The following is a 17,729-nucleotide window of genomic DNA, read 5'->3' as shown; positions in this document are numbered from 1 at the left end:
CAGAGATGAAACATGAAACACAGTTAAGTCAGCTATGTAGAACTTATTAAGTTCTTTGAGAATGTAGACTGGGAAAGGAAGTTCTGCAACAAAAGTATAGACCAGTGCTGTAAGAGTGTCTGTGAAATCATCGACAAAGTAATCAGGACATGGGTACCATGAGACACCACAGAGGTGGAAGAGTGAAATGGAAAGAGGCATGGCTCGACATGAAATACCATAAGGTTAAAGAACTCAGGGATTTACCTTGGAAGTGATATAAATGTCTTTGTAGCCGTCTAGCATTAGAAAGATACAGGAATGCAAGAAATGAGCTCTCCAAGGTTAGGAGAGAGAAGCAGAGAGGTTTAGGAGAGAGCATTGTGGATAATGCAAATTACTATCCAAACCTTTCCCAGAAGTTCATTTGGAGCAAACTGAATGTTAAAGAACAACTAGTCAGGGTAAGGGACTCAGAGCAAAGAGCTCTTGCAGAAGACAAGGATATACTTGAGGAACTTAATGACAAATTCAAAAGTGTTTTTACAGTGGAGGATTAGTAGTACACCAGTTTTAGAAAGGTGGGAAGGGGAAGAAGTCTTAGAAAGTACATAGGTTGATAGTGGTAAAATAATCAGGCAATTAAAACAGTTTGACCCTTACAGAACACATGGACCTGATGAAGTTTGCTAAAGGAATTTGCTGAGGCACTGGCTAGGCCTCCCAAAATACTGTTCAATAGGACAAGAGAGGAAGTTCAGTTCTAAAGATATGGAAGAGGGAAATGTGCATGTCAGTAGGAAAGGAGACTGGGAAATGCTATTGTACTATAGGCTTGTGTTTATGAGTGTTGTTTGTAAATGTCTTGAGAAAGTAAATGGAAAACAAATTGATGGTTACTTTTTTTTAATCTGCCTTGCCTTCCTTTGTTTTTCTGCCAACTGCTACCATTAGGAATGATCCTGCAATATATTAACTCTCTGCAGTTGAGCTACCTGGAGAATTAGGTCAGTGACACATCTCAGATTAGCCAAAGCTGAGCCTGAAATGAGTGTGCTTCCAATACCATGGTTGAGTGAAGATTAAGGAATGCCAATGCTTTTTCACTAGAAATGACAAAATTGGAAAGCTCTAACCCAGATTATCCTGGAGTATCTTTCATGCTTGCTGAACACTGCCAGAGAGAAAAGATTTTTCTATTTTCTAAACCTACACTCATTTTCATCATATTATTTTTCGTCTTTACATCTTTTTCATTTGCAGAAAGTTGTTCGTGTTCCAATTATTTTCAGCGTTTATGTCATGCTATTTGTATTTGATATTGATGTGTTGAAGTTTACTGAAATTTCCTACACTGAAGGCTATTTTTAAATCTGTGAAAGATTGTCATTTAGATTTGATCCTTATAATTAGGGTTTCTTTTTCTTGAGTATAGTTATGTGATAGATTCTCACAGGTTTGGTTTTTAACCAAGTTTTGCATCTTATTTTAGTATGACTTGGATCTTAAGATCTTGCACTTTATTTAGCTTACGTAGTAATACTAATTAGAAGATACCCTATGTCATCCTTGAAAACTAATTAACTGAACTTTGTTTACTTTAGTAAGATGAGAGAAAAGGCCATATGTATATTAACAGTGTTTTGCATCTTCAGCATGAAAATCTGGAGGGATATCGACAGTACCTATATGGAGTGGTTGGCTTCTTCGTAATAGAAGACCATGTCCTCAACACAGGCAATGGTTTGGTTACAAGGCCCTATTTGGATGAAGTGTGGGAGATGGCATGTGGTAAGGTATGTAGTAATGAGAACATGATACTTGAAGGAGAAACTGGATGACAATCCCCCCTCAGTTGGGTTGTCGTGAGCTTTGAGAGACTTTCAATCCACAGAAGTTAGAAGCTAACCCCATAGCCTTTTGGTCAGTTAAATATTCTCTGACTTCTTGCCAGACACCTCTTCAGCGGTTGTGACTGACAGCTTGGTCTGGGTCCTTCCCTCCACTCGTCAGTTATCTCCACTTGTTGATGGCATCATTGTCCTGCTAACTTTATATTTTTTTTCCTACACATTCGCCATATCCTGTGTTAGGTAGGTAGCATTAAGAATAGAGGACTGAGCCTTAGAGGGGAAAATTCTCACTTGGCTCCATTCTCTGTTCCTTCTTTTGGAAAAGTGAAAACTGGAGAGAAAGATTTCCAACCCCCAGTTCCTTCCCCTTTTAGTTGCCTTCTATGACACCAAGGGCATACGAAGGTAGAATTCTTTCTCCCCTACCTCAGGAGTTATTCCTGTGGGGCCTGGATGTGGATAGAGAGCTGTGGTTTCAATGCATTACACATGACAGCTAGAGACTGAGTGTGAGCAAATGTGGCCTTTTTTGTCTGTTTTTGTGGCGCTATTTCAGTGATGCTGTTTCCTGTGGAAGGGGTAACACCAGGAATGGATGAAGGCCAGCAGGTATGAATATGTACATGTGTATATATGTATATGTCTGTGTATATGTATGCACAGGGTGTCCCAAGAAAATGTACCCACTTTTTGACACCCTATAACTCACTGAATTTTTTTCTATTTTCAGATCCAATTGACCCTAAGAATTTAGTGAGTTATAGGGTGTGTAAAAGTTAGTACATTTTTTGGTTACACCCTGTATATATTGGTATGCATATGTATATACGTATATGTGCGTTTATGTATATGAGTGGATGGGCCATCCTTTCTTTGTCTGTTTTCTGGTGCTACCAAAACCAAAGCTCCCTTTCCACATCCAGGCCTCTCAAAACTTTCCATGGTTTACCCCAGACACTTCCCCTTCCCTGGTTCAATCCACTGACAAGATGTAGACCCTGGTATACCACATCATTCCAGTTCACTCTGTTCCTTGCACACCTTTCACCCTCCTGTATGTTCAGGGCCCAATCGCTCAAAATCATTTTCACTCCATCCCTCCACCTCCAATTTGGTCTCCCGCTTCTCCTTTTTCCCTCTACCTCTGACACATATATCCTCTTTGTCAATCTTTTCTCACTCATTCCCTCCATGTGTCCTGACTGTTTCAACACACCCTCTTCTGTTTTCTCAACCACATTCTTTTTATGACCACACATCTCTCTTACCCTTTCATTACTTAGTCAAACCACCTCACATAACATATTGTCCTCAAACATTTCATTTCCAACACATCCACCCTCCTCCGCTCAACCCTATCTATAGCCCGTGTCTTGCAACCAACCATATAACTTTGTTGGAATCACTATTTAAGTTGATTGGGATGTAAGTTTGAATGGAGAAAAATTGGAGGAAGTGAAGTGTTTTAGATATCTGGGAGTGGACTTAGCAGCAAATAGAACCATAGAAGCGGAAGTGAGTCACAGGGTAGGGGAGGGGGTAAAGGTTCTGGGAGCAATGAAGTGTGTGGAAAGAGAGAATGTTATATCAGAGAGCAAAAATGGATATGTTTGAGGGAAGTGGAAGGAGGTGGAAGAATGGAGTGAATAAGATTTTGAGCAGTCGGGGCCTGAACATACAGGAGGGTAAGAGGCATGCAAGGAATAGAGTGAATTGGAATGATGTGATATACCTGGGTCGATGTGCTGTCAGTGGACTGAATCAGGGCTTGTGAAACGTCGAGGGTAAACCATGGAAAGGTTTGTGAGGCCTGGATGTGGATAAGGAGCTGTGGTTTTGGTGCATTACACATGACAGCTAGAGACTTGAGTATGAACGAATGTGGCCTTTTTTTATATGTTTTCCTGGCGCTACCTCGCTGAAGCAGGGGGTAGCAATGCTGCTTCCTGTGGGTCAGGGTAGTGCCAGGAATGGATGAAGGCAAGCAAGTATATGTACATGTGTATGTATGTATGTGTGTGTATATGTATGTATTTATTTATTTATTCATTATACTTTGTTGCTGTCTCCCGGGTTAGTGAGGTAGCGCAAGGAAATAGACGAAAATATGGCCCAACCCACCCACATACACATATATATACACACACATCATACACGCACATATACATACCTATACATCTCAGCGTATACATATATATATATATATTTTTATTTTTTTATTATACTTTGTCGCTGTCTCCCGCGTTTGCGAGGTAGCGCAAGGAAACAGACGAAAGAAATGGCCCAACCCCCCCCCCCCATACACATGTATATACATACGTCCACACACGCAAATATACACACCTACACAGCTTTCCATGGTTCACCCCAGACGCTTCACATGCCCTGATTCAATCCACTGACAGCACGTCAACCCCGGTATACCACATCGCTCCAATTCACTCTATTCCTTGCCCTCCTTTCACCCTCCTGCATGTTCAGGCCCCGATCACACAAAATCTTTTTCACTCCATCTTTCCACCTCCAATTTGGTCTCCCTCTTCTCCTCGTTCCCTCCACCTCCGACACATATATCCTCTTGGTCAATCTTTCCTCACTCATTCTCTCCATGTGCCCAAACCATTTCAAAACACCCTCTTCTGCTCTCTCAACCACGCTCTTTTTATTTCCACACATCTCTCTAACCCTTACATTACTTACTCGATCAAACCACCTCACACCACACATTGTCCTCAAACATCTCATTTCCAGCACATCCATCCTCCTGCGCACCACTCTATCCATAGCCTAGCCTCGCAGCCATACAATATTGTTGGAACCACTATTCCTTCAAACATACACATTTTTGCTTTCCGAGATAATGTTCTCGACTTCCACACATTCTTCAAGGCTCCCAGAATTTTCGCCCCCTCCCCCACCCTATGATCCACTTCCGCTTCCATGGTTCCATCCGCTGCCAGATCCACTCCCAGATATCTAAAACACTTCACTTCCTCCAGTTTTTCTCCATTCAAACTCACCTCCCAATTGACTTGACCCTCAACCCTACTGTACCTAATAACCTTGCTCTTATTCACATTTACTCTTAACTTTCTTCTTTCACACACTTTACCAAACTCAGTCACCAGCTTCTGCAGTTTCTCACATGAATCAGCCACCAGCGCTGTATCATCAGCGAACAACAACTGACTCACTTCCCAAGCTCTCTCATCCCCAACAGACTTCATACTTGCCCCTCTTTCCAAAACTCTTGCATTCACCTCCCTAACAACCCCATCCATAAACAAATTAAACAACCATGGAGACATCACACACCCCTGCCGCAAACCTACATTCACTGAGAACCAATCACTTTCCTCTCTTCCTACACATACACATGCCTTACATCCTCGAAAAAACTTTTCACTGCTTCTAACAACTTGCCTCCCACACCATATGTTCTTAATACCTTCCACAGAGCATCTCTATCAACTCTATCATATGCCTTCTCCAGATCCATAAATGCTACATACAAATCCATTTGCTTTTCTAAGTATTTCTCACATACATTCTTCAAAGCAAACACCTGATCCACACATCCTCTACCACTTCTGAAACCACACTGCTCTTCCCTCTCCTTTTTTTTTAATTTTCCAAAAGAAGGAACAGAGAAGGGGGCCAGGTGAGGATATTCCCTCAAAGGCCCAGTCCTCTGTTCTTAACGCTACCTCGCTAATGTGGGAAATGGCGAATAGTTTGAAAGAAAAGAAAGAAATATATATATACACACACACACACACAGACATATACATATATTCACATATACGTAATTCATACTGTCTGCCCTTATTCATTCCCGTCACCACCCCGCCACACATGAAATGACAAACCTCTCCCTCCACATGTGCGTGAGGTAGCGCTAGGAAAACACAACAAAGGCCACATTCATTCACACTCAGCCTTTACCTGTCATGTATAATGCACCGAAACCACAGCTCCCTTTCCACATCCAGGCCCTACAAAACATTCCATGGTTTACCCCAGACGCTTCACATACCCTGGTTCATTCCATTGACAGTACGTTGACCCCGGTATACCACATCATTCCAATTCACCCTATTCCTTGCACGCCTTTCACCCTCCTGCATGTTTAGGCCCTGATCACTCAAAATCTTTTTCACTCCATCTTTCCACCTCCAATTTGGTCTCCCACTTCTCGTTCCCTCCACCTCTGACACATATATCCTCTTGGTCAATCTTTCCTCACTCATTCTCTCCATGTGACTATACCATTTCAAAACACCCTCTTCTGCTCTCTCAACCACACTCTTTTTATTACCAAACATCTCTCTTACCCTTTCATTACTTACTCGATCAAACCACCTCACACCACATACTGTTTTCAAACATCTCATTTCCAGCACATCCACTCTCCTCCGTACAACTCCATCTATAGCCCATGCCTCGCAACCATATAACATTGTTGGAATCACTATTCCTTCAAACATACCTATTTTTGCTTTCCAAGATAACATTCTCAACTTCCACACATTTTTCCACGTTCCTAGAATTTTCGCCCTCTCCCCCACCCTATGATTCACTTCCGCTTTCGTGGTTCCATCCTCTGCCAAATCCACTCCCAGATATCTAAAACGCTTCACTTCCTCCAGTCTTTCTCCATTCAAACTTACCTCCCAATTGACTTGTCCCTCAACCCTACTGTACCTAATATCCTTGCTCGTATTCAGACTTACTCTCAGCTTTCTTCTTTCACACACTTAACCAAACTCAGTCACCAGCTTCTGCACTTTTTCCCACGAATCAGCCACCAGCGCTGTATCATCAGCGAACAACAACTGACTCACTTCCCAAGTTCTCTCATCCACAACAGACGGCATACTTGCCCCTCTTTCCAAAACTCTTGCATTCACCTCCCTAATAACCCCATCCATAAACAAATTAAACAACCATGGAGACATCACACACCCCTGCCACAAACCAGCATTCACTGAGAACCAATCACTTTCCTCTCATCCTATACGTACACATGCCTTACATCCTTGATAAAACTTTTCACTGCTTCTAACAACTTGCTTCCCACACCATATATTCTTAATACCTTCCACAGAGCATCTCTATCAACTCTATCATATGCCTTCTCCAGATCCATAAATGCTACATACAAATCTATTTGCTTTTCTAAGTATTTCTCACATACATTTGTCAAAGCAAACACCTGATCCACACATCCTCTACTACTTCTGAAACCACACTGCTCTTCCCCAATCTGATGCTCTGTACATGCCTTCACCGTCTCAATCAATACCCTCCCATATGATTTCCCAGGAATACTCAACAAACTTATATACCTCTGTAATTTGAGCACTCACTTTTATCCCCTTTGCCTTTGTACAATGGCACTATGCAAACATTCCGCCAATCCTCAGGCACCTCACCATGTGTCATACATACATTGAATAACCTCACCAACCAGTCAACAATACTGTCACCCCCTTTTTTTTTTTAATAAATTCCACTGCAATACAATCCAAACCCACTGCTTTGCCAGCTTTCATATTCCACAAAACTTTTACTACCTCTTTGTCAACCTATCCTCACATATTATCTAAATATGTCCAAACCATTTCAGCACACACTCTTCAGCTGTCTCAACCATAGTCCTTTAATACCACACATCTCTCTTAATTTTTCTTTACTTAATCAAACCACCTCACACCACAAATTATCCACCTTTTCATTTTCAAGACATCCACCTTTCTCTGCACAGCCTTATCTGTAGCCCACTCCTCACATCATATAATATTGTTGAGACTACCATACCTTCATACTTGACCATTTTTGCTCAACCATTTTTGCCCTCCCAATTAAGATTCTCTCTTTTTACACCTTTGTCAGTGCTTCTAGAACCGTCACCTACTCTGTGACTCACTTCCATGGTTCCATTCACTGCTATGTCCACTCGCAGATATCTAAAACACTTCACTTCCTCCAGTTATTCTTCATTGAAAATCACACCCCAACTAACCTGCCCCTCAACCCTACAAACCCTAAATAACCTTGCTTTAATTCATATTTTCTGTTAACTTCCTACACTCACACACACTTCCAAACTGTCACTAACATTTGCAGTTTCTCAACTGAATCTGCCACCAGTGCTGTATCATCAGCTAACAACAACAGGTTCACTTCCCATGCCTAGTCATCCCCCCAGACAGCAGACTCGCCCCTCTCTTCAAGACTTTAGCATTTACCTCCCTCAACTTCCCATCCATAGACAAATTGAACAACCATGAGGACATCACATGTGAAGAAAGAAAGTATGCAACTGTATAATCTTTGTAGTATTATACTGATACAAAACTGTATATTATAACAATCTTGCCTTTCATTGTGATGTTAGATGCTTGAATGAGTGTCACAGGGTGCAGTAGGGTGGGCAGTGGTGATGGTGTGGGGAGGAATAGGTGATTGCACCTGTTGTAATTGCTGGAACACTTGGCCCTGGCTGGGGAGAAGAGGTAGCAGGGCGCTGCTTGTATGCCCTCCACCATCCCCATTCCCCTGTGCGGAGAATCTGGAAAATGGACTTAGGCATGCAGTCACTGCCATCAGATTCAAGGTCATCATTTTCATACACTGTACTTAGGCATCACCAAGTTAGTCATCACCTAAAGCAATGACCAAAAGCTGGTCAAATGCACACATGTAGCAGGGCATTATAACAGGGTTGACCAAATATGATGGGTTATGTTAAACGAGACTGAATATTCTGAAATATAACAACACATTTCTGTAACAGCACTTCACATCACTTCTACTAAGAGATGAGTCATTTTTCAAGTGCACAGAGAGCATTTATTGTAAGACACTACAACAGTTTACTCACAAATGACTGGTTACAAATTTGAGTTAGTGAAATATAGGATGCGCTAGTAAACACTATATAAATGCTTTTGAATACACACACTTTTACATCTGAAAATTACAACACAATTGAGTTTGAGTGTGTGAGAAAGGCCAAAGAAAGTTTCTAAAGGGCTGATGCACAGTACCTTCTGGTGTGGCTTCTGGGGAGCAGTTGTTACACTCATGATGTGGATTGTGTAGGGTTACTGTATATTGTAATAGAGCTGGATTACCTTGAGAGAGCAGGCTTCTAGGAATGATTTGCCAAAATTTCATGTGTCAATCAGAATTCCTCGATTTTAGATGATTTATTTTTTCTTTTGATGAAGTGACATGCACATCAAGTTGACATTAGATGAGACTAGAAATTATGTGACATTTGCATAATGGTGCATGGGGGTGTTAAGAGCCTGTGATGTTAGGAAGTTTGCATCCACTCTGGCCTTTTTAGGAACTTTTCCGTGGAGGAATTATAACACAAGAGGGCTCAAGCGTCCTTCAGACACTTTCATTAAATGGTAACCTATTTTAGACCTTGAGGAATAACCTTGTGTGGCATTGGGCATATGATCTTGAGGCAGGGTTCCTAATGAGCTCCAGGATGACCTTTAGAAAAAATTTTCTTGCTCTAGTGTCCTCTTGATTAAGAAATATTTCTCTAACCCTCCATCTCATGTTGGTATACTCTCAAAGCCCACGGGAAAAACAGGCACTGGAAAGAAGGATGAATTATGAGGAATTAAAATTATTTTTGGGTTGCTGTCTTCTGATCTACCATCTCCTTTCTTTCAAAAAACTTGTCTCTAAATCAGTTGAAACAGACATCTGGATGATGTTTGTGTTCCAAGATTTCTTAAGCAGCAAGCACAGCCAGCATGGCAGCTAATGCAGTGAGTGTGGCGGCCAATGGGACAATGATGTTATCATCGAGTGGGGGACCCAAACCAAACTGTAGGCTGTGACTGCTGCATAGGTTGAGAGGCATTTACCTCACTGGAAGGCAAGGGGTTTAATGTTTCTCATCCCTAGGGACCTTAGAGATTCTCACAGCTAATACTTCATCACCCAAGAAACAGTTTTTGATATCTTCAACTCACTTTTTTCCAAGTTGTAGGAGACAACATGTGGGACGTTATGTAGAAATGGGAACTCAGTGCTAGAAGTAGAAATGGTTAAAGTGTTTTTCTTTTGATAACCAGCTCATCAGTGGCATTTATGATGTAATATATTTAAAATCACTAGTGACCTCTAAAACCTAAATGAAAAAGAACCCATCATCATCTGATTTACATATGTTCCATTAATAAGTCTCTTGTTTCAGGTTGTTAACAACATCCGTAACCATTCATCATACTGCACTGATACGTTTCTCATGCTCAACATCAAGAATCTTATAATGCTGTTTGCCCATACGTTACAGGTAAGAATTGGTTTAGATTGTATTTTGTGGAGGCAGATTTTCATTTCTCATCATACATGAATTTGAAATGCTTTTGGAAACCAATGTAGACATAATACAGCAGATCCTTGCTTAACATTCCATGATTTAATAGTGTTTCATTTGTACATTGTAGACCAAATTGAAAAAACTATTGCTGAAAACATTCAAAATAGAAAAATTGTCATGAAATGTTTATAGTCTTGCCCTTATAAGTAGTCACAGCAACATTGAAAATTTTTGGTGTACAGCATTCAGAGAAATTATACGAAAAACAAGAGAACAGACAGAAACATCGGTAAAGGGGGCAAAAGGGAGTGAGTTAACAGGTAGTGGTGAAGTGAGGAAGAAGTGGAGTTAGTATTTTGAAGGACTGTTGAATGTATTTAATAATAGGATGGCTGACATAGGATGATTGGTTTGGGGTGGTATGTGAAATGAAAGTCATGGAGAGTGGCTAGGTGAAGAGAGAAGACTTGGTGAAAGCTTTACATACAGTGAAATGTGGCAATATGGCCAGTCTGGATGGTATTGCAGTTGAGTTTATTAAGAAAGGGAATGACTCGTTTTTGTTGATTGGTGAGAATGGATTTTCATTGTATATATCAATCATGTTGAAGTACCTGAGGATTGGCAGAATGCATGCATAATGCCATTGTATAAAGGTAAGGGGGATAAAGGTGAGTGTTCAGACTACAGAGATATAAGCTTGTTGAGTGTTCCTGGTAAACTGTATGGGAGGATAGTGATTGAGAGGGTAAGGCAGGTATAGAACATCAGATTGGGTAGGAGCAGTGTGTTTCAAAAGTGGTAGATGATATGTGGATCAGGTGTTTACTTTAAAGAATGCGAGTGAGACATACTTAAGGAAACAGTTCAATTTGTATGTTGCATGTATGGATCTGGAGAAGGCATATGATAGGGTTGATAGAGATGCCTTGTGGAAGGTCTTAAGAATATATGGTGTGAGAGGAAAGATGCTAGAAAGAGTGAGAAGTTTTTTACCAAGGATGTAAGGCATGTTTGCACATACAAAGAGAAGAAAGTGATTGGTTTCAAGTGAAGGTTGTGTGATGTCACCATGGTTGTATGTTGCATGTATGGATCTGGAGAAGGCATATGATAGGGTTGATAGAGATGCCTTGTGGAAGGTCTTAAGAATATATGGTGTGAGAGGAAAGATGCTAGAAAGAGTGAGAAGTTTTTTACCAAGGATGTAAGGCATGTTTGCACATACAAAGAGAAGAAAGTGATTGGTTTCAAGTGAAGGTTGTGTGATGTCACCATGGTTGTTTGATTTGTTTATGGGTGGGGTGTTGTGGGAGGTTAATGCGAGACTTATGGAGATGAGGGCGAGTATGCAGTATGTAGGGGTTGAGAGGGTATGGCAAGTGAGTCAATTGTTGTTCACTGATAATACAGCACTGGTAGCAGATTCGAGTGACTGAATTTGGGAGAGCATAAGAAAGGAGGAAGTCAAGAGCAAATGTCAATAAAAGCAAGATTATTATGTTTAGCAGGGTTGAGGGACAGTTTCATTGTGATGTGATTGGTGAGTTTGAAGGTGTATTAGTCTCAGCAATATTTTACAGTTTCATCATTTGTAGTAATAAACTGAGTCTTAAATGCTATAGCACTTCTTGCTAATGTTCTGCACATTTATGTGTAGAAAGAAGGTGTTTTATGTTAGAATTATTTTTTTTTTTTTTTTTTTTTTTTTTTTTTTTTATGCTATTCGCTATTTCCCGCGATAGCGAGGTAGCGTTAAGAACAGAGGACTGGGCCTTTGAGGGAATATCCTCACCTGGACCTCTTCTCTGTTCCTTCTTTTGGGAAAAAAAAAAAAAAAAAATTATTTTATTTACATAATAATGTGTAATAACATTTCAGTTGTGACTAGGATGGTAAGCTTCTGAAATGTTTTGATTTTAACATCATCTACTGTCAACTTTTGTAACGAAGAATGCATTTGGGTGGGTGACAAAAGAATTAACAGGGATTATGTGTAATTACTGCATTTCTGTAATGATATAGAAAAAATTAGATTTTTTAGTAACTATGTAATTTTCAGATATAATCAGAGTTAAGTCTTTTGTATACATCCAAAAGCATTCTTTCATAAAGGAGTTGTCAGTATTTTGCATTGTTGATGGCAAACATTTATGGTAGCAAACTTCCTGATATCAGCAGAAATGTTTCTGAGCATAATATAAATGAATAAAAGCATTTTCATGTGCATGACTCCTCTTTTTAGTATATGAATGTTCAAAGTATTAGCGAGAAGTGCTACAAGTAGATAATGCCTCGGATGGCCATACATAAATGGAAACGTGTCCACTAAGGTAGTACTTACCATCAGAAATTGGGCTTATGGTATCTACTGTAGAGCAGTTGCCCACTCTATTTAATAATGCTAATGCAGTAACACTGCAGTGTTCTTTCTTTATGATAATGGGTGTTAGCCTAGAATGCAAATGCAGTATATAGTGACTGTGATGGTCAGTTACACTTAGTCCAACGAAACTGCTAGCTATGGTTTTTGTGTTTTAAGAACAGCTAACCTTTATGTTGTTTATGTGTAATTAGTCTAATAAAGTGTTTCAGAAGTACTTTAATGTTACTGGAAGTGCTTTATGAGGTGTAAGTGAAAGTGGTTGGTATCAGAAGGAGTTACCAAATGATGAAGAGCGTAACCTCTAACTTCCCCGTAAGATTTAACTCTGGTTAACATTGTTTCCGTGAGAGTTGCTCATTTCTGGAGCAGAACCAATAACTTAAGGAGGAATTATGTTTACATTCTTCTTTTTCCAGAATACCTGAAATCACAATAAAGGAAACCATATCTGGTTTAATGACTTTATTAGAATACTTCATGAATAGATATATGGATTTACAAAACTACATAATCATGTTTCCCAGGAGAGAATTTTGAAGAATATTGATAATGATCTCTATATGTTGTGGACTGGTATAGTGGGTGAAACAATACATTGTAGTAGTTTGGGCATTTAGAAAGAATGCAAGATGGGGAGTTTATAGGGAAAGTGTACGATATTACAATGAAAGGGGTTGGCATGAGAGGAAGGCCACCAGTGACATAGGGAAATAGAGTGGAAGAATACTGGAGGGAGAGGAATGGTGGAAGAATGCATGGAATAGTGTATGCAAGGGAGGCATGTAAGGACAGGGATAAGTGGAGACTCTTTATCCTTGGCCACCCCTTGATGAGAGTTCATAGAGGGAATGGGTATCAGAAATATGAATAGATAGAGTGATCCCTGTATGTTTTGGAAAGGCATCAAAAAATGGGCATCACGCGTTTCTGCATGAAAGTTTAAAACACAAATCCTCCAGTTTGGATTTTTTCTGTAACTAATTTTGTAATGGTGTTATGTACAATGAGGATTTGCTTTTCGATAGTGAGTTGTTGTGTATGAGCTGGTTTCTTTGCATTATGATGTTTGTGCTATGTAGGGAGAATTGTGGGTTATGTTTGTTTCAATGCCTTTGTGTTATGTGTTTTTTGCAGACTTAGTTGGCGATGCTGATGAAGTGTGGGATATCATGATATTGGAATGATAAAGCATGTATTTTGAAGTTTTGGAGTTTTTGTGTTCATTTAATGTGTGAATGCCAGCTAGTCTGCTTCACTGTAGTTTGTGCAAGTTTTTTGGTGGTTGTGTTTACATGAGTTTACGTGAGAAAGACAGACAACAGGAGGTCTGATTGGCCCATTACTTGGTTGTCTGGTAAAAAGAAAGTTTAACTTGACAAGAAAGTGAAATTCTGCTTAGCAGTGTTTTAAGCTATCACTGACTTCCTGCTGATGCATATTAGCATTCTAGTGAAGGAGGGTTGGCTCTCCCAATAAGATATGACTTCACGTTGCAGGAAATAGATGTAAATGGTGTATTAAGATGATATGTAATCAGATGGGTAAGCTTAGGAAAGAAGTTCATAGTAATGTTGATACCATATAATCTCTTAGGAGCTTTAACAATCCAAAACAAGTATGCATTAACAAAAAACAAAGGAATACTCTGGATGGTACATGAAGCAGTAAAACATGAACTTCTTGGAGAAGTTAAAGTATGGACAGTGAGGGATTTTATTTATAAAGAGTGATTGAAAGATTTTGGATTCACATGACAAGAAATCATGGAGACATGACTTGTTAGTGTATGCAGGAAAATTTCCTATACCAGTACATCAATGAACATACTAGGAAGAGAGAGACTGATATACCATCATTACCAGATCATATCTTCATACACACTGGTATGGATATTGAAAATATTGCATATGATACACCAGTTGGAGAAAGTGATTATGTGTTACAAAGTTAGATTACTTGGTGAATGAGGAAATTACAAGAGCAATGATGAGACAGGACTTGAAGAGGAAGTATAGTCATGGAAACTACATAAACCTCAAAAATTTCACTGGTAATATAGATTATGACATTGAGTTCAGTAGTCAAGAAACAAGGCAAAGTGGTGAAAGGTTCTGTGAAATTTGCAGTGAAGGAGAAGGAACATGGTTATGTCTTTCCTTAAATCTAGGGAAAAGTTCACAAAATATGGTAGAATTAAAGATAATTTAAAAAATAGGAATAATATTTTTTTTCATACTATTCGCCATTTCCTGTGTTAGACCCCTTCTCTGTTCCTTCTTTTGGAAAATTAAGAATGAGAGGGGATGATTTCCAGTGACCCACTCCCTTCCCTTTTAGTCTGAACCAGGGCGTGTAAAACACCTTGGGTAAACCATGGAAAGGTCTGTGGGGCCTGGATATGGATAGGAATCTATGGTTTCATTGCAATACACATGACGACCAGAGATTGAATGTGAACGAATGTGGCCTTTTTTTTATCTGTTTTCCTGACGCTACCTTGCTGAAACAGTGGGTAGCGATGCTGTTTCCTGTGGGATGGGGTACGTTTGCATGTTTTTTTTATTATTATACTTTGTCGCTGTCTCCCGTGTTAACGAGGTAGTGCAAGGAAGCACATGAAAGAATGGCCCAACCCACCCACATACACATTTATATACATACACGTCCACACACACACATATATACATACCTATACATTTCAACGTATACACATATATACTTACACAGACATGTACATATATACATATGTACATAATTCAGACTTGCTGCCTTTATTCATTCCTGTTGTCACCACACCACACATGAAAACCCCCTCCCCCCACATGTGCATGAGGTAACACTAGGAAAAGACAACAAAGGCCACATTTGTTCATACTCAGTCTCTAGCTGTCATGTATAATGCACTGAATCCACAGCTCCCATTCCACATCCAGGCCCCACAAAACTTTCTATGGTTTACCCCAGACATTTCGCATGCCCTGGTTCAATCCATTGACAACACGTCAACCCCGGTATACCACATCGTTCCAGTTCACTCTATTCCTTGCACACCTTTCATTGTCCTGCATGATCAGGCCCCGATCGCTCAAAATCTTTTTCACCCCATCTTTCCACCTTCAATTTGGTCTCCCACTTCTCGTTCCCTCCACCTCTGACACATATATCCTCTTTGTCAATCTTTCCTCACTCATTCTCTCCATGTGACCAAACCATTTCAAAACACCCTCTTCTACTCTCTCAACCACACTCTTTTGATTACCACACATCTCTCTTACCCTTTCATTACTCACTCGATCAAACCACCTCACATTGTCCTCAAACATCTCATTTCCAACACATCCACTCTCCTCCGCACAACTCTATCTATAGCTCACGCCTCGCAACCATAAAACATTGTTGGAACCACTATTCCTTCAAACTTACCCATTTTTGCTTTCCGAGATAATGTTCTCGCCTTCCACACATTTTTCAACACTTCCAGAACTTTCGCCCACTCCCCCACCCTGTGACTCACTTCCGCTTCCATGGTTCCATCTGCTGCCAAATCCACTCCCAGATATCTAAAACACTTTACTTCCTCCAGTTTTTCTCCATTCAAACTTACCTCCCAGTTGTCATGTCGCTCAACCCTACTGTTCCTAAGAACCTTGCTCTTATTCACATTTACTCTCCGCTTTCTTCTTTTACACACTTTACCAAACTCACTTACCAGCTTTGCAGTTTTTCAAAAATACTTACTCCATCTCCTTCTCACATCACTACCTGTTATTACCTACCCATTAGCCCCCTTCGCCGATGTTCTCATTTGTTCTCTTGTTTTACGCACTTTATTTACCTCCTTCCAAAACATCTTTTTATTCTCCGTAAAATTTAATGGTACTCTCGCACCCCAACTCTCATTTGCCTTCTTTTTCACCTCTTGCACCTTTCTCTTGACCTCCTGCCTCTTTCTTTTATACATCTCCCAGTCATTTGCAATATTTCCCTGCAAAAAGTATCCAAATGCCTGTCTCTTTCACTACTAATCTTACTTCCTCTGGAGGTGAAGGTGAAGATTTGTAGAAGTTTAAAGAAAAGAAGAGAGGATGTTTGGGTGGAGAGAGTGGTGAGAGTAAGTGAGCCTGGGAAGGAGACTTGTGTGAGGAAGTACCAGGAGAGACTGAGTGCAGAATGGAAAAAGGTGAGAGCAAAGGACGTAAGGGGAGTGGGGGACGAATGGGATGTATATAGGGAAGTAGTGATGGCTTGCACAAAAGATGCTTGCGGCATGAGAAGTGTGGGAGGTGGGCAGATTAGGAAGGGTAGTGAGTGGTGGGATGAAGAAGTAAGATTGTTAGTGAAAGAGAAGAGAGAGGCATTTGGATGAGTTTTGTTGTGAAATAGTGCAAATGACTGGGGGATGCATAAAAGAAAGAGGCTGGAGGTCAAGAAAAAGGTGCAAGAGGTGAAAAAGAGGGCAAATGAGAGTTGGGGTGAGAGAGTATCATTAAATTTTAGGGAGAATAAAAAGATGTTTTGGAAGGAGGTAAATAAAGTGCATAAGACAGGAGAACAAATGGGAACATTGGTGAAGGGGGCTAATGGGCAAGTGATAGCAAGTAGTGATGATGTGAGAAGGAGATAGAGTGAGTATTTTGAAGGTTTGTTGAATGGGTTAGATGATAGAGTGGCAGATATAGGGTGTTTTGGTCGAGGTGTTGTGCAAAGTAAACAGAGAAGAGGTAGTAAAAGCTTTGCGGAAGATGAAAGTATGCAAGGCAGCAGGTTTGGATGGCATTTCAGTGGAATTTATCAAAAAATGGGGTGACTGTGTTGTTGACTGGTTGGTAAGGATATTTAATGTATGTATGGCTCATGGTGAGGTGCCTGAGAATTGGCAGAATGCATACATAGTGCTATTGTACAAAGGCAAAGGGGATAAAGGTAAGTGTTCAAATTACAGAGGTATAAGTTTGTTGAGTATTCCTGGGAAATTATATGGGAGTGTTAATTGAGAGGGTGAAGGCATGTATAGAACATCAGATTGGGGAAGAGCAGTGTGGTCTCAGAACAGATAGAGGATGTGTGGATCAGGTGTTTGCTTTGAAGAATGTATGTGAGAAATATTTAGAAAAACAAATGGATGTATATAGCATTTATGGATCTGAGAAGGCATATG

General features: G+C 40.1%; 1 protein-coding gene across 3 annotated transcripts in view; it reads left to right on the top strand.

The window, feature by feature from the left end:
• The window catches only part of Sec15 (exocyst complex component Sec15), a 250,812-nt gene that overhangs the window by 105,144 nt on the left and 127,939 nt on the right, over window positions 1-17,729 (top strand). For all 3 annotated transcript variants that reach the window (XM_071683731.1, XM_071683732.1, XM_071683733.1), the window contains exons 7-8: window positions 1,635-1,775; window positions 10,060-10,158. In XM_071683731.1, the coding sequence (XP_071539832.1) occupies window positions 1,635-1,775; window positions 10,060-10,158 (240 nt within the window). The remainder of the gene's footprint in view (window positions 1-1,634; window positions 1,776-10,059; window positions 10,159-17,729) is intronic.

Source organism: Panulirus ornatus, chromosome 37 (assembly GCF_036320965.1).
Source record: "Panulirus ornatus isolate Po-2019 chromosome 37, ASM3632096v1, whole genome shotgun sequence".
NCBI lineage: Eukaryota > Metazoa > Arthropoda > Malacostraca > Decapoda > Palinuridae > Panulirus > Panulirus ornatus.
This window is presented reverse-complemented; position numbering and strand designations above follow the sequence as displayed.